The 22101-nt window shown below is 30.0% G+C and overlaps 1 protein-coding gene across 9 annotated transcripts in view; it reads right to left on the reverse strand.

Moving 5' to 3' along the window:
• The window catches only part of LOC127709494 (coiled-coil domain-containing protein 154-like), a 52753-nt gene that overhangs the window by 5916 nt on the left and 24736 nt on the right, over positions 1–22101 (reverse strand). For 5 of the 9 annotated variants that reach the window (XM_052215093.1, XM_052215088.1, XM_052215089.1 and 2 more), the window contains 11 exons: positions 21302–21527; positions 20843–20971; positions 19512–19636; positions 18404–18530; positions 17882–18022; positions 14836–14868; positions 9588–9707; positions 8550–8626; positions 7864–7954; positions 5077–5163; positions 2987–3600 (listed from right to left, as the gene is read on the reverse strand). In XM_052215093.1, the coding sequence (XP_052071053.1) occupies positions 3001–3600; positions 5077–5163; positions 7864–7954; positions 8550–8626; positions 9588–9707; positions 14836–14868; positions 17882–18022; positions 18404–18530; positions 19512–19636; positions 20843–20971; positions 21302–21527 (1756 nt within the window). In that variant the 3' untranslated portion in view covers positions 2987–3000. Of the gene's footprint in view, positions 1–2071; positions 2236–2986; positions 3601–5076; positions 5164–7863; positions 7955–8549; positions 8627–9587; positions 9708–14835; positions 14869–17881; positions 18023–18403; positions 18531–19511; positions 19637–20842; positions 20972–21301; positions 21528–22101 lie in introns of all 9 variants that reach the window. The other 4 variants (XM_052215095.1, XM_052215096.1, XM_052215097.1 and 1 more) reach the window with 2 other exon arrangements.

The raw sequence follows: 22101 nt of genomic DNA on the forward strand, positions 1-22101 counted from the left end.
ATACCATTTACCTACCTTATTGTTTCAAATTAGTTTTGTTGTCATTTCAAAATCTAATTCTTTACAGATGAATTTCATTTTTGACATTTTTAGCATTAAACAAACATTAATTGATTAGAATGAAAAAAAAATCCATAATGTTAACAAAGGGAGACAAGTCATTATCAATATCACATATAAAGTATAACTGTATCAATATCTGAGCTAAAATACAACATTCCTACAAGTAATGATGCATCCTTATCATTCTGTATCTGATTATAAGATGACCTGGATGAAAAAGCACCATAAAAGTTTGTCATATATTTTATAACATTCATCATTTACTAACAATTGATAAAGAATGAAATAATATTATCTTTTTAACTGCCATTTTAGTATAGTACTAATATAGCCAATCACTGTATGAGTGAGAATGAAATCACATTTTGAAAATAAATTAGTATTTTGATATGACAGACTTCCTTGAGTGATTTTCCAAACAATGTAACATTTGCATGATTTGTGCCATGTACATCCCATCAATCAAAAAACAAAATTAATACTTAGAACAACCCCTCTCCCCCCAAAAAACAACAAAACACATGTACACAAACAAATAATGCCAACTACAGTAGTATACCACCCAATACTACCCAAAATATTAAAATGTTTACACCAAAATAAATCAAGAACAACAACTGACTAATTTGCATAATTCAATCATTTTCTTACTAAAATTATCATTATTAGAAATGTAAATGTGGCCGTTGCTATTATGCATTTCACGACTTTCTCTTGCATTATTTTTTTTAATATACTTAGCTGGCATTTTACTAGTGCATCATATCTAGACAATAAACAAAATCTGGTGCATACATAAAACATACATGTGCTACAAAATGAAATAAACAGTGCCATTAGTAAAATAAAAACAAACAGAAAACGGAATCCTGTAACTCCAAAACATTCCATCATTATAAAGCTGGTGTCTTTGGTGTGATCGCAAAATAAAAATAATTTTACAATAAATAAAACCTATTAGGATTTTGTAACATCTTATGCAGTTACTGGCTTTTGCCAAAAAAATATGCAGTAACTGAATTTGTAACAAATTAAGCAGATACTGGCTTCTGTAACAAATTAAGCAGTTACTGGCTTTTGTAACATATTGTGCATTAACTGGCATTGGTAACAAATTATGCTGTTACTAGCTTTTGTAACAAATTATGCAGTAACTGGCTTTTGTAATAAACTATGCAGTAACTGACTTTTGTAACATATTATGCAGTTACTGGCTTTTGTAACATATTATGCAGTTACTGAATTTTGTAACATATAATCCAGTAACTGCAGGCTTCTGGTTGACTTTCAACCATAATCATGTTCAATATCCTCCTGAAACCATTCTAAATGTTTTATAATTTATCTCAAATGATTACTTATAAAATTACATTATTTTTTTCTTTTAAAAATGTGTCCTGGGCTCAATGATAAGGGTATCTTCCTATCCATTGCAAGTTGATTTATATTGCTGTGTGTGCATATCAAAAAATAAAAAAACAATTAAAATTTTGAAGGAATTGTTGATTAATATTGCAGCAGTTAAGATACAAACAAAGAACCCTCATTTTGAAATTTAGTCAAGGAAAAAGTAACAAAGTTCCGATATATGCAGGAAATGGTTAGGATGAATAATGAACCTTGAAGTATTAAGGTGTGTATATGGAAACATTTTTAAGAATCTGTTTAAACAGTAGAACAACTTACTGTGCAAGTTAACATTGGTGGATGAACACACAAGACAACAGCATAGCAATTTATATTGCCCCCTTCAAACTCTGTTGGGCTAGCAAAACAAACAATGCAAATACACTATCAATGTTGCTGTCTTATCCCTTAAAATAATCAAAAATGTAAAGTATCCTTACTTTCAAAACGTCTGTTATTTTCAAGTTGTTTTGCAAATATACAAAAGCATACCATGTAACTGCACAGATGATCAAAATCCTGTCAATCTAGGTTTTATTCTTTTGCTATGATGACTTGACAAATCACAATACTACTGGCTATGCAGGCAATGGGGACTTACCTATAAGCATTAGCAACACTGTGTCTATTGACATCAGGCGTGTCATCGCTCCGTCTATTGGGATCTTTGACAAAATTTCGAGGTAGGGGTTTTTTCACTAGCGGTTCTATAGCAGTTCTCAATATAGCTATTTCTTCTTGTAGTTTCTGAATTTCTTCAGCTCTCTGTAGACAAGAAAATTAACTGGTGTGTTAACAATTATTAAGTTAAAAACATTAATATAATATCCTTTTGCTTGAGTGTTAAATAAATGCTTTTATAAAAGTTTCTTACACAAACAATTTATCATAAATAATAATTTCAAGAAATTGTTCGTGAGTTCAAATTTTGCTTAATGTTTATTTTTCTAATTTGTGTATCAAACCTTTTGAAAGCATTTATTTATATTCAAAGCAGCATTATTTGTAGCTGAACAGTTGAAGTTCTTCATTTCTTGTACCAGCTTGCAGATAAATACTTCAGAGCAACCAAAAAGTTGGTATTGTAAGGGAGAACATTTTTATATATGAAGCTTTTCTACAATAGAACTCAAACTTCCTCAGCAATATTTTTGTGGAATTCAGTGATTTAAATTTCTTTTAATTAAAGATTTCAAAGTTTTCACTAGAAATGTATCAAATTATGTATTTTTGTGCACCAACAAGTGTCTCTGAAGTATTATGCATATCTGAAAGAAAAGGAAGTTAACACCTAAAAACCAATGTCAACCTGAAAGAAATGTTGATCAAGAAATTAGTAGAGACATTCCATATTTTTTCTACAACATGCAGTATTAATAAATCCCAATACTGTTAGTCTGGTAAGAAACCACACCACATGCTACTATTAAATAAGAAATCATGGTTAATATATGAGAGGTCAAAGTTGTAAGAACACAGGTCAGAGGTGAGAGTTCACAGCAGTGAAAATCATTACCATTTCTATGAAGTCTATACATTAGACAAACTGACTGGAGTCCCAGATCCATCATTTTTTGTATTATTCTTGTTTGTAGCACTCTTTCTGCCTGTTGTTGGAGTCACATTTCTAGAATTTGTTTGGTTGCCTGTTGGAGTCTGATTACGACTCTGTGATGGTGTTTTATTTCCTGTGGGAGTTTGATTTCGACTCTGTGATGGTGTTTTATTTCCTGTTGGTGTTTGATTTCGACTCTGTGAAGGGGTTTGTTTCCCATTCTGTGCTGGTGTTTTATTTCTGTCCTCAGAGGGTGTCTGGTTCCTACCATATGAAGGTGAAGGAGATTTATTTTTCTGATTTTTTAAACTGGTTTGAGAATTTGTCCTTTTTGTTTCATTTCCTTCAGGAATTGGTCCCATTCCTGCATTATCCCCAGGACTTTTCCTGCCTTCCTGAGTTGTAGCCCTTGGATTTCCTGTATGAGAAGGGGTAGGATCATCCCAGGAGGCAAATCCTGTGTCATACCCATCTGAGGGATCATCTTTCATACCATTACTTGTGTACCTAGGCATGCCAACGTTCACCTTGACCTGATTCACTTGTGTTTGTAGGTCTTCTAGACCAGATATTCTCTGTAAATTTATCAACAGTTCAATGTTATCCACAGACAAGTTTATGATACAGTTCAAATAAATTTGGTAAATTATGGGCAAAAAACGTTCTAAATGGTTTTCCTAAGAACAATCTTTTAACCCTTCCCCTCCTCTCACTTACTTTTCTCTTAAAATATAGTGTGCAACATTGTAATCTAACAAAAATAGTATGATATAAATCAAAATAGGTCGTAGAAGGCAAAAGATCAAACACTTAATTTTTGTAAAATATGGATGATTGCCAATGAGACAACTATCCACATGTTCAAATGACATGGATTTTGCACATACTGAAAGTTGCTGAAGTTATAAATACCTTCTAACCCTTTTCTTAGTGAAAACAAATGCATTGAAACAAATAATAAATGGAGACCCCAGTAATTTGTTCACATTGGAAAGTTCTTTGTATGATGATATTAAAGAGGAAAAAATGCAAGTTTGCTTTTAAAAAAGGAATCCATGTAATAAATTCCAAAACTTTACAGATATTTTTTTTATTTTATTCTACAAAATTTTTTGTGGAATATCTTAGGATAATCAACAAGTGATTTGTTTGTTTCAGCTCCAAATCAGTATAACATCAAATTTCTACATTGTTGTCTGATTCTGCCTTTGTAAAAGCAAGGAGCTTATTTTCTAAAGCATTTTAAAATTTTAAAAATATGATTGTCTTCATTGGAGAAATAAAAAATCTCACTTTATCTTGTAACAGATGTAGACACTTGAATGTATATTTATATTTCTCTAATTCTTAACTAATTAATCCTTTCCAGACCTGTTGACTATCTGTTTTTAATCAACATGTGATTCATTTGATCTCAGTTCTTCATTGATCAAAATTTAATTATGACGTCAAATTGTTTTGCTTACCTCTGAATTTCTTATTGTGACATAAAGAAAAAAGGTGATATTACATAGAAAGAACACATTGTTTTGCAGATCATTGGAAAAGAAGGATTAATTGTGTCTGCATATGGTATAAAAATCATTAAAGAAACAGATTCTACCTCTATTCTCGTGCAAAACAATATTTCTCCACACTCAACAGTATAATTTTAAATACTTAAAACGTTCGGCAAACCTCACGTTTTGAATTTTAAAAAGCATTACTATAATTCCTAAAATTACAACAACAAAAAAAGATACAATCATGAATAGGATAGATAAAACTCCAAATTATTGGCTTGATTTTCTACTATTACAAAATGTATAAAATGTCTTTTTGCTAATAAATTCAAAATTGCTTCTAATGTTTGCATGTAGAATTTCTTAACTAGGTCACATTCAATTCAAAAAGAAAGAATAAAGGTATCTATTTATGTTAGATGCAGTCAAAACATTTTTTAAAAGTTCTTTTTATCTGCATCTTTTCATTTTACTTTAACTTCTAACTAATTATTCATAATATTTCAATGAAAACGATCAATGAAAATAAATTTGAACAAATATACTAACCAACTTCTGTTCGGACTGTATTTTCATCCCTAATACAGTCTTAACTGTTTGTATAGAATCTGCTAATTTCCTAACACTGGCTTGTACCTAAGAAAAAAAAATAAATCAAACTTATTATTTCTCTGCAACATTCTATTAACTGTTTACTAGTAATACAACCTAAATTTCTTTCACTACAATGTATAGAAACTGTTTCATTGCTACAATTCTCTTTAAAAAAAAATCCCTAGGTGTATCCAAATGGATGGATGCATAACATTCAAAGGTTATCTTTCAACTCCATAGGAAAAGAACATGTCAATGTAATAATGTATATGTAAAACATACAGAATTAGATAATTAACATGCTTGCTCACATGTGAACGTTTGCTTGGCCTTGAAACAGCAAACACCAATATTCAAAATCTTTGGTTTGTGCTAAAGGTCGCAAACTACCTGAGAAAACCAAGTTGTTTATGTAATTGTGTGTATGTTTTCTAAATTCAACATATTCAAGTATACAATATGAGGTAACACCAACCACTTCTTACCAAGAATTCTAGGTTTGCATGTACTTTATAATTTATTACATATAGAATAAACAGTTTTTTCTTATTTCTAAGCAATTTACATTTGAAATTTTTAATATAATACAATTATTCTTTTTTTTTTTTTTTTCCTTTTCATATATTATTTTGTCACAGGTGAAATATATATATTTATCATTGTAACAGTTAATATTTGAATTTCAAATCATATGGACTACAAAACTAGCAGTACAAAAAATTACTATGCTAAAATTAAAATAAACTTTATTCTAAACTGAAATTATTTTTTTTAAATCTTAAAATTCTATTCTTAAACAATCAAATATTTTATTATTTAAATAAAATTCAGCAAACACTACATGTATTCCTATCTTAAAATAATATGTCAAACAACACAGAAAAAAATATTTCATTCTCTCAAATTCAAAAATCCTAAAAAAAAATTAATAAAATTGAATTTTCTGATTTGCATCTACTTGCATCTATTTGAACAAAAGAATTTCAAGTAAGGCACACATTTGACTACAAAATTCACCTCTGCTGAATTACCACCTGTTCCTGCATTTGATGGTCTCTAACAGTAAATATATCACAAATGTTAAGAGCTATTTTAATCTTATTCCCCTTGCAACCTAGATTACAGGGTTTTGTTTTTAAGATTTTTAAGGAGATTTGTTACAAATGTTATGAAACAAACACTTGGCAACAATCAATGAGTCATTTAAAAATACAAGAACATGCTGGAATAACTTGCCTGCTTTACTGATCATAATTGAATTATATTTTAAGAGTCTTTAAGAATAAGGTTTTACTACAGGTATTGTATAAACTAAACAATTATCCATGGAAATCAAGGTCAGATGAACCCTGACAGACAGACATTTATTCACCTTACAATCATTCCATACACCAAATACGGATGCATACATTGTTGTGCTAAGCATACCAAACTCGTTATTCAAAGTATTGGAAAACAAGAAATAGGGATCTTATATCCAAAAAGCATGCACACCTTACAACTGATCACAATCAAGCTGCTGATCAAATATGAAATCATTCTGACTGGTAGTTTTTAAGAAAAATGTGACTAAAGTTTTTGTTTTATTTAACATGTTGATAATTCAAATTATCAGCAAACAGGAAGTGGGAGTCACACAGATCCAAAAAGCCCTCGCATGATACAACTCAATATGGCCAAGCTGCTGACCAAATATAAAGCCATTCTGTGAGTAGTACTGAAAAAATTTAAAGTTTATTCAACATATTGAAATATTCAAAGTATCAACAAACAGAAAGTAGGTGTCTGACAGATCTGAAACACAAACATTACCAACTTATCACTGTCAAGCTGCTTTTAGAGTGGGGATATTTTATAGTTAACCTATTGCTTATAGCATCTGAGAAATGAAACTAATCACATAAACTTTGCGTTGACCAATGAACCATGAAAATAAGACCTAGGTAATATAAACCCTACCAGGTAGACATGTAATCCACACCTTAAAGTAATTCAATCCACCAAAATAGTTCACTTGTTTCTTATTGTATCTGAGAAACAGGACTAATAACAATAAACTGTTGACACAGAGACATGTCCTGCCTTCATTGAAATGAGGTCATGGACATCTGATATTTGCCAAACAGAAACTTCAGAACATAAGGCATTTGTATACATGATATCAAGTATCAAGTTCTTCTATCTTTTGAAATATAAAGCTTTATACAAACAGTTTATGCCCTCACCAGATTAACATCCCTATGTTTCAAATTTTGCAATATTTGACATACACGACAAAAAAATACAGGTCATGATAATCTCTCAGTATTGCTGATATTCTACATGTAAAATATTGACCCTAATGAAAAAATTTAACATCAAGGAATTCAGTCTCTATACACAAAATCTAACAACCAAAAGCTCTACTGATCTTGACAGTTCTTAAACAATGTAATATAATTTCTTGTGGAAAGATCTATTTTGTGAGGTATTTAAGATATTAAGTTGATTGGTGTGTGCTTTATGGTTTTATGTTGTTTTAAAACTGCTGTCAACTGATGGAATCATGAAAGATTGTCATACAAGTGGAAGATTGGCAAAATAATATCAGCTTTCAAAGGGAAAGTCTGAGTACCAGGTCATAAAACAAATATCTAATTGTTCCAAAAGCTGATATGTTAATGCAAGCATTTTCCCATTTCTGTCAGAGAAAACAAATGTTCAATCTAGATCAAGTTTTGCGTAAACAACATATATACATACATTTTCTAAGTCATGTATTGTAGCTGGATGAGGATCTCTTCTGGCCTTTAATTGTTGAATTTCTTGTTTTAAACTATCAACCTCTCGATTTCTGAAAGAAAATATTATCCATATTGATTTAACTTTCAGGGAAAAAAATGTTTTACACACCTATCTGCATAAATTACTCCTTTCAAATAAATTATTAAGCACATTTATGCACTAACAAGAATAAATGCATGTAGGAATCTGATGTTCAGTAGTTGTCGTTTGTTGATGTGGTTCATAAGTGTTTCTCGTTTCTTGTTTTTTATATAGATTAGACCGTTGGTTTTCCCGTTTGAATGGTTTTACACTAGTAATTTTTAGGGCCCTTTATAGCTTGCTGTTCGGTGTGAGCCAAGGCTCCATGTTGAAGACTTTGACCTATAATGGTTTACTTTTATAAATTTTGACTTGGATGGAGAGTTGTCTCATTGGCACTCATACCACATCTTCTTATATCTATGTAAATATATCCATTCAATTAAATGTGAAAGCATAAGATTATCAAAAGTTATAACAGCCATCTTACATATAGATAGGTTATTTGTTTCTCTATCCTTTTCTGCAATTTGTATTTACTTCTTTATATAAATTAGCCACAAAGATAATGTCATTGTACTTAAAATAAAAAAAAAAAAATCCCCATAGTTTGTTATACAAACCTAGCATCAGACTCTGCTGTCATTCTAGAGTTCATTTCTGACTTAAGAAGTGTCTGTTTTTCCTGCACTGCATAGATCTAAAACACGTAAATATACATTAATTTTCAGTCAGTATAAACTTTTAATGATAATTTAAAGAGGCTGATTTCTTATCTTGTAAAAAAAAACAAATCACGATCTCTACCAGTGTCAGATTGTAAAATGAAATAAAACTCTGGTTTTACTATTAAAGGCAAAACAATAAATGTTCTTAAATGCAAAAATCTTCCTAAGGTTTAGCTTCACCAATATCAGCAGTGGATATTATGACTGAGGGAAATTAAATGCCTAATGTAGTATGGACATTGTAAATACAGTATACACATTTAGGGTTCAGTACAAAACATAATGATTTAAAACTTTGATTTGCAAGAAATGCCCAGAGTTCAATTTTTCTCTGCAAGAAAAGTATCTTTATTGAAGTTATTCTTTATCTTTAAGTAACAATACATTATCAACTTTTTATTTATAATTTTAATCAATTTCCCAATAATGCTTTAAAAACCCTATCAAAAAGTCAAACAAGGGTACCACAAAATCTACGGGTAATTGCCTGTTTGCTGATTAATTTATTGACAACTTTTATAGACCCATAATGATTTAAAGCTTGATTTATTGTATAGACACCTGTCTACTCTTGAAGACAATATGTAGCCCACTGGATGTCTTTTTAGTTATTCTTATTGTTTGGTTGCTGTGTCAGTGACGTATACCCCTAAATCTCCTTGTATACACATTACCTTGGTGTTGGAGATTGTGTTGACAAGGTTGCAATCTTGACCCTTGACCTAAATGACTTTTGATTCCAGATCTTGGAAATCAAAATAGTCATTATCTGGTCATGATGATAATTTAGACCAAGTTTGATGAAGTTCGTTAAACATGCTAAAGTGGGTCAGTCTTGTCCAGGTCCTTCACCTCAGTTTAACCTTGAATCCAACTTTGAAAACTAATAGGGATAAATTTGTTTACAGGGGATAATTATTACAATATATGTACCTCATCTGGTAATTTGTGCACACTATTTTGAATTTCTCTTAGAGACGATTGAGTGGTGTCCTGCCAGACAGTGATAGCATCCACTTTTTCACGTAAATTTTCTCCCAATACTTGTGAAGCCTACAATTGAGAAAAGACAATACTAAAGCAAACTTTACAAAAAAATATCACAAATGAATAGTTAATTTGACAAGCTATTTACCGGTCTATGAAAATTTACTTCCAACATTAAAAAAATTTAAACTTTTACAACATTTTTATGATGATAATGATATGATACACAACACAAATGTATATAAATGAAATGTTTGGATGAACTAAGGAAAATAAATAGTTTTAAATTTCAATCCTAATTTTTAAATTTGTATAGATATAACAACATTCAGTATTTGTAAGACTTAAGACAAACCAAAAACTACCTATACATTGCAAGGAATGTACTTCAATACAAAATAAGTATGATAAACTAGACAAAACACACAAGACAATTTAACTTATTAAACACCTCCCCAAAATTAGACTAGAGGCTCTAAAGAGCCTGTGTCGCTCACCTTGGTCTATGTGCATATTAAACAAAGGACACAGATGGATTCATGACAAAATTGTGTTTTGGTGATGGTGATGTGTTTGTAGATCTTACTTTACTGAACATTCTTGCTGCTTACAATTATCTCTATCTATAATGATCTTGGCCCAGTAGTTACAGTGGAAATATTTTGTAAAAATTTACAAAAATTTATGAAAATTATAAAAAATTGACTATAAAGGGCAATAACTCCTTAAGGGGTCAATTGACAATTTTGGTCATGTTGACTTATTTGTAGATCTTACTTTGCTGTACATTATTGCTGTTTACAGTTTATCTCTATCTATAATAATATTCAAGATAATAACCAAAAGCTGCAAAATTTTCCTAAAATTACCAATTCAGGGGCATCAACCCAACAACGTGTTGCCTGATTGGTCTGAAAATTTCAGGGCAGATAGATCTTGACCTAATGAACAATTTTATTTCTTGTCAGATTTGCTCTAAATGCTTTGGTTTCAGAGATATGAGCCAAAAACTGCATTTTACCCTATGAACTATTTTTTAGCCATGTCGGCCATCTTCGTTCGCGGGCGGGTCATCGGACACATTTTTTAAACTAGATACCCTAATGATGATTGTGGACAAGTTTGGTTAAATTTGTCTTAGTAGTTTCAGAGGAGAAGATTTTTGTAAAAGATTACAAAAATTTACGAAAAATGGTTAAAAATTGACTATAAAGGGCAATAACTCCTTAAGGGGTCAATTGACAATTTTGGTCATGTTGACTTATTTGTAGATCTTACTTTGCTGTACATTATTGCTGTTTACAGTTTATCTCTTTCCATAATAATATTCAAGACAATAACCAAAAACGGCAAAATTTCCTTAAAATTACCAATTCAGGGGCAGCAACCCAACAACGGGTTTTCAGATTCATCTGAAAATTTCAGGGCAGATAGATCTTGACCTGATAAACAATTTTACCCCACGTCAGATTTGCTCTAAATGCTTTGGTTTCAGAGATATAAGCCAAAATCTACATTTTACCCCTATGTTCTATTTTTAGCCATGGCGGCCATCTTGGTTAGTTGGCCTGGTCACCGGACACATTTTTTAAACTAGACACCCTATTGATGATTGTGGACAAGTTTGGTCAAATTTGGCCCAGTAGTTTCAGAGGAGAAGATTTTTGTAAAAGTTTACGGACGACGGACGCCAAGTGATGAGAAAAGCTCACTTGGCCCTTTGGGCCAGGTGAGCTAAAAATAATAATAGACGTTCACACTGAGTGAAGGGGTCACAACTGTAAATCACATATATCCAAATAAATAAAATTATTTACATTCTTATTTCAAATTGCCTTTACTATTCTAAATTTCTAATTTAAAATGGAAAAAATTGTGCAACGTGAAACTTATAAAAAATTGTTTAATATGTGCAATTGGTGACAATAAACTAAATAAGCAATATTTTTTATTAACTGCTTAATATGGTAAAGCTGTCACATCTGTAAAAAAAAAAAACAACTAAAAAATATTGGGCAGAAACATAAAATACTATAATAACAAATGAATTAAGGTGGATCGGGACTATTCGACTGCGCATAATTTCACACATGAATTACCATGCACACGAAAAGTTTGTGTCGTAAATTCACTATTATTTTTTTTAATATTTTGATTGATTAAAAATGTTAAATCATTGTACTTTTGTCACTAAAAAATAATTATTGTTATTATGTGTATCTGTGAAAGACTCAAAATGACATTTCACCCAATTTCACCATTTTCCCGCCAAATTTTGGGTTTTAAGGCAATATATTTTTTTTTCCTTATCGATGACCTATGTTTTTTATTTTCTCATTCTTTAAAGCTATATTTCAGCTTTTTATATTACAGTTTTGGACCAAGTGTCACAGAACGTTTTTTTGATATTCCGATAAAAATATGTCAACACCTCTACTTTCCCTATCATTTCATTGAAAAACGGTCCCTTTTACATACCTCTTTAAAAGTAATATTTTGAGCTTAAATGGTCCGGGACGCCCTATTTTTTTTCGAACAATTTGATTCACTCTCTGTAAAGATTAAAAAAACAAAAAATACGGCACTTCTGACAGAAACTTCGAATAGTCCCGAGCCACCTTAAATATATTTTCAGAATTGTGAAATTAGCAGTACAGATTTTTAGATTAATATTAAATTTAATTTTCAAAAAACTGCTTTGTCTAAAATTGACCATCCTTTTTTGTCCGCAATAATATATCTAAATTCACTCCTAAAATTTTTACCTTCAGGCCATATCACAACAACAAGGATTAAAGGAGTACATCCTAAAAATTAACTAGAAGATGTGACATTTCAAATTATTGCTAAAAATATAATGGGGGTATACATCAATAGCTGAAATTTACATTCTATTAATAGACTTAATTACCTCTGTATTATCCTTTATAAATAAAACAAACAAATTAATTGTTGAAGTACAATATATTCATAGTTTTGAAAAAAATGTAAATAAAGGAAATTCATGGTTGCAAACATATATAATGGTATTGCATATCTGAAAATTACGTGTTTTGATAGTTAGTTGATCTTAGAACAACTAATCAATTCCAGAAAAAAGGTATAGCAGCAATCTAAATGCAGATTAAATGTCAATGAGACAGCAATCCGACTAAAACAGGAAATATTTATACTTCCAAATCACCTACATTCAGCCCTTGTTTTGGAGGCGTTTGTTTTGCTCAATCTCTATTTATGTGTTTTATGTTTCTTAAACTGTTGTTTGACTTTTTTTCTGCCAAAGGGTTATCTGACTTTTTTTTTAATTATAATTTTTGATGTATCATCTTTTTTTTACAAGACAACGGAAACAAATTACAGTCTATATGATGTTTTTTTATATATAAATTAGTTGTTTACCAAGCAAGTGATGAACTAATTTTAAAATATGAGCTATTACTTTTACCATAAGAGTACATTTTACAACCATAAACTCTCCATAGAAAAATAAAAAATTGTGATTTAAAAAATATTTACTTGTTGAATACCAGTTTTAAGATTTGAATAAATAATATTAACTTTTAGTAACCGTTTCCTCTTCTACATATTTTTAATAAGTTGATCAAACAGTGAAAGGATTGAATAGAACAATAAAAAACTGGTGTCAACAAAGTGCTATGGAATTATAGAAAGAGTTCAGGAGCAACTGAAGTTTTGTTTCACCTAAAGAACAAATGCTGTCAAAAGCTTAAATGGCAACAGTAGTTTAGGTCTGATGGTCAAACACACTTCTATCGTCTAAGAACACTTTCCATTGTTGTATTGTATTGTTGTACCCTCATGTTTTGAGAATTTTTTTTATAAATAAATAAGTACAAAACATATTGGAGGATTTATATTATTAGCCACTCAAAAATAAACAAGACCAATTATTACCAGATATGGACCTGTGTTGCTGCATGTAATTGATTGAGGTTGCATGTATACTGAATGATTCCCTTTCTTTGAAAGCAAGAAAAACTTTGACGAAAATTTTCCTTGTACAATGAGTGTTGTAAAATGTCAAACTATCACCAAACAGGAAGTAGCTGATGATAAAATAGCTTACATGCTTTAGCACATCATAATCAAGCTGCAGACCAACTATAAAATCACTCCCTTCCATGCAAGCCAAGAAAACTTTGACAAAAAATTTCCGTGTACAATGAGTGTTGTAAAATTATCGGCAAACAGGAAGTGTCTTCACAGCAAATGTAAAAATTGCATTTACGCTACAAATCTTCATTCTCAAGCTGCACCACCAAATATAAAATCATTCCCTTCCATGCAAGCTAAGAAAGCTTTGATGAAAATGAGTGTTGTAAACTTTCAAACTATTGGCAAACAACTCATCATTATCAAGCTGCAGACCAAATATAAAATCATTCCCTTTTAATAGAAGCCAAGAAAACTTTTAACGAAAGTTAAAGTTTTCTACTCAAGGTCTTTTGGACGGATGGACTGATGAACGAACAGACTGAGTCGAGTGGTATCTAGCCCTGCTTCCACCTTTGGTGACATAAGTAACAAGCAGGTAACAATGATATCAAGTTCGACAGTCAACAATGATATCATGTCCAACAGTCAACAATGATTTCTGTTTCCATGTCCAATAGTCAATTTTTTTAACTTTTACCTTGCAACAAACTACTTGAAAAAAAATTTGATAATTTCAATTTTCATATTTTCAAATCCGTGAAAACATGAAGGTACAACAAAAGTTCCATGGTATATCACTCAAAACCACATTTTTGTTCTGTGATGAATTGCACTATGAATATTCACTGCAAATTTTTTCTGCAGATCTAAATCTATAATTCTGCAGTTATCTATGTGTACTATGTAAAATATTGTTGTGTTCTAAAACTCCTGAAAAAAAGTATCTAGTCAACTGCAATGAAAATCCATGTGTTGTACCCAGTACCTCAATAAGTTCCTCCGTCTGTGTGCATTAAAAACGATTCAACAATATTGTAAGTATTTTAATTCTTTGTTTGCTGTTTTTCTAAACCAATCAGCACATTTTCACAGAGAATCAGCCCTTTTAATAGTATCAGCATAAATACTTATTAACCTTTCACAATTAATATTTATTTCCTCTTTTGCAACTTTAACCATGTGTAATATTACCACAAATGAAGCATGCTTCCAAATCCATAAACTATCATTTTAGTACCTCATTTTCTTGCTTTTTCTCATTTAGTAATTTCTAAAACAATTTACATAATAAATTATATAATTCTTTATACTGATGTTACCAATTTTCGTGCAACTGGTCACATACTGTGCACATTAAATTAAGAAGGCTTTGTTCAACCAATTGCTAAAATGTTTAACCCAATAACAGTTTGAATTTACCTCAATAAGCCGATCAACTAGTAAAAAACTTATTGATTACATGAAATTGATAAAGCTTATTGATATAAAAATAAGGAGATGCGGCATGATTGCCAATGAGACAACTATTCCCCCAAGTTCAAATGAAGTGGATGTAAGCAATTATAGGCAACCATACGGCTTTCAACAAGGAGATAAACTGTTGACACAGAGATAATGTAAAAAATTGGCATAAGTTAATGAAAAGGCAGTATATTAGCAAAACCCTAGTAAAAGAAATAAACTATACAGTTTATAATGTTATACTTTCACAGGTTTTATGCATTTGTATACGCATAATATACATGAAATGTGCTAACCCTTCAAAAGAATCAGATATCATAACTTTTTTTATAGTAGCTCATAATGGCAAGGTTTTTAATGTTGTTGTTTGTTTGCATGTACCCATATGTTTGATCTTTGAATGTTGATAGTTCATCTATCTAGGTTTGGTTTTTTTCACTTCCAGTCTTGTATGGTATCTATGAACATTGCCAATGTCTAAATCTATCACTTGGTAATGTCTGCATGTCTGCATATTGATTAAAACTACATTTTAACACCAAACAGCATGTATAATTTCTAAATTCTGAACAAAATAAAATAAAAAAAAAAAGTTCTACTAAATGTCCTTATTAGATAAACGCTAGAACTTAAAATAGCACACCAAGAGATTTTGAACATAAAAAAAATCATTAAGAGATTAAACAAATTGGATTGTGTTTAAATTTGGCATATCACAAAGTTTCTGAACAAACATATTTCATTATCTTCCCACTATCTCTCAAACTGTTCATTTATAACATAAATATATCTCTGCTTTGTGATATTACGGCTGTTTGACCTAATCTTTGCCTTAATGCTTGTCTTAACAAGTCAGCAATCCCATCGCAATTGTACCGATGTTAATTCTATTGATTTAAACATATGTTGTTAGGGTCATAAAAAACATTGAATGTTAAGTTTTCATCATGAAGACAAAGCTGATTTATACATCATTAAGCTTTACAACCATACTTTTGGACTCAGTTATGAAGAAAAAATCTTGGTATTGTTATAAACATATGACATTTAATAAAAGAAGAATGTGTGTGAGAACATGAATGCCCCCACTCAAGCTTTGCAATTTTCCAAGTTAAAAAGGGGCATAACTCTAGAACAATAAATGCCTCTAAACCCGTATTTGAACTCTGTCTGAGTGTTGTGGTTCTTAGCATTGTGTATGAGTTTCATAAAATTTGGATAAGACAAACTTAAGTAAGAGTGTGGAAACTAAAATGGGACAGACGGATGAACAGAAGATGAAGGGTAACACTTAATGCCCCTGTTGTCTATGGCGGGGGCATAAAAACATTTTACAAGCTTCATATCAATATTATGAAAGACTGATATATAATGTTCATTCTGAAGGATAAAAAACCAAATTTAAAATGAAATCCGAGCAATATCTACAAACTATCTATACTGTCTTTTATGGACAAGAAACTTATTACTAAAAACAGATTCAATCAAATAAAAATAATAGAAGATTTACACTCCATTATCGCAAATACTACTTTATTACCTCAGGATTTTTTTGCTTTGCCGTAAACTATAGTGTACATGTAGAATATTTTCAAATAATTTTGTAACAAACGAATCAAAATTTTAAGTTTTTGTACTTGTTAAACATATGATTTTAAACGAAAGAGTAAGGTAACATTTATGAGAACAAAGAGTTGAAGTTATATTTCAGAGCTGAGTTTAGCTAATTATCCTCTTAGTGTTGAACAAGATTAGAACACAACACTACAAATAAACATATACACTCTTCAAGCAATGATATACAGTGTATGTAAATCATAAAATCTTTTTTAAAAACCTTTCATCTGTTAATTTATAGATCCTATGAGCTGTAGTCGAAAATTTTCTCCCTTCTTTTAATTTTTTGATTTAAAGTGTACCTAGTTTCAGAGCGAAAATGGTTTGCAAGTCAATCAAACTGTCAATTTATATTTAAACATAAATATCCATATATCTTTTGCAGCTTTGACAAAAGCCCTTCCCAGAAACTCATTACCAAAATCACTAATTTTACTCTAAAATCATAATTTAAAGTTGGTTATCTCTCTTTTCTGGAAGTACAACTGTTAAGCGGCAATGAAGCTCAAAGAATAGTCAATGACTGGTGGTTTTTAATCCCTGTACCTAAGGAACACAAGAATTTATGATATTCCCCATTACTTTTTCCTTTAAATATTTGAAAGATTTATAGTATGTTGCAGTGATTTTTTACAACAATATTATGTGTCATTCTTTCATTCATTTGGTGCAAACATTTGTTTTACCAATTTAGATAAACTCTTAGGCTGTTTTAATACAGGCTGGTTTCCTTCATCATTTTCCTGTTATTCAAATTACAGTTACTCAAACACACCAGATAAACTTTAAACTAAAAAAAAGTGTAACGAGCAGTGTGCATTAACTTGTTAAAAAAGGGAAGATCTGAATCAATTTAGATTTAAATTTGGCAATTTCATATATGCTTCATTGATCAGATAACTATAAAATATAACCTCACATCCTCAATGTGTACAAAACCTGATTTTGTTTTATAAATTTTACTCCTTAAATAGTTGCATTCAAACAGAGATGACTATTTCAATCTTAAGAACAATGGACCTTTACATTCTTTTAACCTGAGTCAACAAATCACTGAAAAACTAATAATAATCTTTTAAACCATTATAACTTCTTTATACTGTTCAAATTATTGTTCCCATATAATAAAAAAATTTCATTTTAAGATATACAATTTTCAAAACTAGAGATTTCATAATAGGCAGAAGTGAATAAACTTTACGTACTGTTGCCACTCTAGCTTCAAGTTTTTCTTCATTATCATTCATTCTATTTTTCAGATGAGAAATTCTAGCATCTAAGTCTGTCATTCCTCGAGTCGTACTGTCTTTTGATTCTGCTATTGTTTGTCTCATTTCTCGACGCATCTGTCAAATGAAAGATTTTTTTATATCATTTTGTAATATATTTGAGTAGAAAAAAAGCTAATTTTCATTAAGCTACTACTTCAATGACTTTTTTTTTTAAGAATAACTATACTTTGAAATGGGTAAGTGCAACATATTGATCAAGGAATAATGTCACAAGGACATAAAATACCAATATAAATCAGCTGTGAAAAGGGATTTAACTGAACTAAAGATTATCCTTAATAACTAATCATATTGTTAGTAATAAAGATTCATTTTAACAATTTATTCATTTAATAGAAATCACTCTAAAATGGCTAAAATATCTTTATTGTGGTTTCTCGTAATCTTTTATCATCAGTATCAAATAGTCTATCTACATTAAATCTTTGCTGTTACCTTTTCATTCATAGTATGAAACGACTGGGTTACACCACCTATAGCTTGCTGTAGAGTTGAGGTAGCAATCTGTAATTTTTCATTCATTTGTGACAAACTTTCACTAATATTTTTTGTATTTGTTTTTCTGAAGAAGAAAAAATAATATATATATGAATCTTTTACAAATACAACATTTTTATATACATAATAAATAATGGACATAAAAAAGGCTGCAAGTCACTTCTAAACTAAATAAAAGAGAAAATGTGGTCACTAATGTTTAGAATATTTGAAGCTAATATCAGTAACCATACATCTGCTCACAAATTTTGATGCAAGGAGTCTATCCTCTTTAAATTCTACCCAGACTTCCAGAGCTACATTAAAAATATCAGCATTGAAATAAAACTGTTAAGAATGTATATTACAAAATCAATGGTAAGGTCACCTGAAGCAAGTTATTTCATCTGAGCAATATGGATATTAATATCTAATAATTGCTTAAGATAGAATGGAAGTATAAATAAAAATGGAAATATTTTTTTATTCTTTGCAAAATTATAGTTTAGTAAACATCACAGAGCTTATTTTCCATAGTAGTTTAAAATTTTGATATTTTGTTTGTTAGGATAATACAAGGAAAAAGCACTATAAAAAAACATCAGAGATAGAATTTTGAGAATAAAATTTAAGAAGATAGCTCTTTTGAAATGCTTTCCGAAAATTAAAAAAAAAAAAAAAAAACTTGGGTCACAGCACTTATTTTATTGCTACATAAAAAAAGTAGATAATTAACTATACATCCTTGTATAAAAACAAAAAAATCTTGAGTTATGTCCCCTTATAAAGCAACCATTTAAAAACTTTTAAATGAATAAAATAACACCTTTTATTTATTAAAATAAGTTACAATATGAAAGTTAAAAAAATCTAAAAGAAAATTCCAATAAATAAATTGAATTTAAGCTTATAAGATTTGCTGATTGTAGTAAAAAAGACATGCATCAATTGCTGTCATTTGTGATTCAAAAGATTTCGAAAAGACTCCCATACTACTTTTCAAAATAGCTCTCTATGGAATTTATACAGAAATTGTGAAAACTATACTGGCACAATGCATACATACCTCTGTGTAATTTCAGCACTCATTAATTTTTCAAACTGTCTTTTATTTTCTAATGTTTGTTTCTCTATAATTGATATTGATTCGTCTAATTTGGTTATTGTTTCTTTTGATTTCAATTTTTCAGCCTGAAAAAAAAAGGAAACAAGGTTTGGAAATATGAAAAATGGAGAAAGATTTCTTATGTACCTGAAATAAGGAGCTATTAAATTTTCTGGCACTTGTTGTTGAACAGATGTCTCAAGTGATCACTGCTTTTTGTACTTGTTTAATTGATTAAGTACATATCTCACAAGAGAAAGTGTGGTCATATACTTCAACCCTGGTTGAATGTATGACTGTAAAATTTATAAATAATGGTATCCCTCCAATATTTAATCTCAACACACTACAAATAATAACTCTCAATTTTTAAAAAATTTCTAATTCTGGAATAAATGATCACTTTACCAACCATAGAACTAGATCTTTAAATTTTAAAAACAAAGTCATATAAAAGATGTTGTTAATATAATCACACATTCACAGGGAAAAAAAAAGTATGGCAACCTTAAATTCAAAGGAATTCTCTAAGCTCGTGTGTATATATATGAGAAAATTTATAATACCAGACCAAAACAAGAGGCTGTCAGATTGACAGCAAACTGGATTTCCTTGCATGAAAATGATATTTGCAAATCTGGAACCCCAAACAGGATCAAGTAAAATAAAATAAACGAATTTTTGAAGGGTTTAGGAATGGAAAGGCCAAAATCAATCTTGACCTATTTATCATAATCGACATAATATTGGAATTTAAGAGAGTATATAAGTACACACACATTTGTTAGGCAGAAATCATGCAGTCAATAATGAAAGAAATTAGTTTATGAGATTATAACCTTAAATATGAAACCATCTAATCTTGTGGTCACTCCAATAATTTTCCAGAAACCCACTTTCAAACAGTTGTTGTCTTGTTTCTTCAAAGAATCAACACAAAATTCGAACTTGACCTTCTTTTAGTCACAGGAAAAAACATATCTAAATTTGAAAAGATTTCGTCAAAGCTTTTTCAAGTTTTTGCACGAACACTATTTGACAGCCCCCTGCCGCCTGCCGTGCATCACCAAATTCATAAGATATTTTCCTTCAGAATTCCGGTTAATAAAACACATACTTTAGCTGTAAATATCCATACTGTTCTTTATACCATACATGAACTTGTCAAGTTTTTTAAGAATAAAAAGTGTATAGAGGACATAAAAGGAAGGAATCCAAACCTGAAGTCATATCCAGCTTTGTCAGCAGGGGACAACATTTCTAAACATATTAAGCTGCTAGGCAACCATTACCTTTAAAGATTCTTTTAAATCAATGTTGAGTTCATCATGTGCATGTTTTATAGCTTGCCATTTTCTGTCAGTCTCTTCTCTTGTTGCTCTTTCATACTCTCTTCTTTGTATCTGTTCTTGTTGAATTAACTGCAAACAAATCATTAAACTGTTAACACAGAAACATACCTCATCTGCTTTGTAGCAAAATCAGAACCTTTGTTTGTCTGGACTGTCATGTAACTCTTATTTTTAATCATGTGTATATCACCAAAGTATTTCTAAAACTCATCTCATTAGAAAGCTAGTAACATTTTAAAATATGTGATTTTGGTGTTTTGGCAGATTTTTGAAGTATCTGTTATCATATGCCTTTTCTTGGTTTTGTTGTGCAGTTTGATTGCTACCTCATTTACATTTATATCCTTTGACTGATATGCAGTAAGATAAGAATAATCTTTAATTTATCTTAGTCCTTACTCTTTCTAAATTTAAATATCTATCTTGCATTTCTTCTCTCATTTTGATTTCTTTAGATAAAAGTTTTTTATTAACATCTTCCACAGTGTCTGCTACTTTAGAGGTCAAGGTCATTCTTTCAGCAGCAGATACATGCTCCTTTTCCCGTAATAACATGTCTACTGTGTGCATGCTTTCTTCTCTCTTTCTACTGGCATCATTTAATTGCTGCTGCAGCTCATGTACTCTGTTAAAAAAGCAAAATACGATTAACTAAATTTTCTCTGTACACATAATGCAAATTCAAAAACTATGCATGCATTTTGTATTATAAATTATTGAACAATAACAAAAATGCAAGATAAAAATTACGATTCTATAAAATGCTGCATACAAATTATTCTATTAAAATCTATAATGCAAGTTTTTTTTTATGCAAAACCTATCCCATTGCAAATTTCTCAATAAAACAAAATTGAATCTTTTACTGAATTTACAGAATAATGTTGAAAGAATAGTAAAACTGAAAATTAAAGGAAATCATTACAGACACTTGATATTTTATGTTGACCCTAAGTTATCTGATTAGCTTTATTTTGTGTTATTGTGTTGCTGTCTTCTTGGCATATACCCCACTTCCATTTTATATCAGTATCATAAAAAAAATATTTTTTTTTACATTTTATAACATACATCATTTTCTTATCTTCTTCCCTAAATTCAATCAGAATTCTGCAATCAGCATTCACTGTATTTTTGTCCCAATTATTTTTTTAGATATGTTTAGCTTTTTAAAATTGTTTGAAGCTCAACATTATACA

The sequence above is a fragment of the Mytilus californianus genome, unplaced genomic scaffold (genome assembly GCF_021869535.1).
Source record: "Mytilus californianus isolate M0D057914Y unplaced genomic scaffold, xbMytCali1.0.p SCAF_7, whole genome shotgun sequence".
NCBI lineage: Eukaryota > Metazoa > Mollusca > Bivalvia > Mytilida > Mytilidae > Mytilus > Mytilus californianus.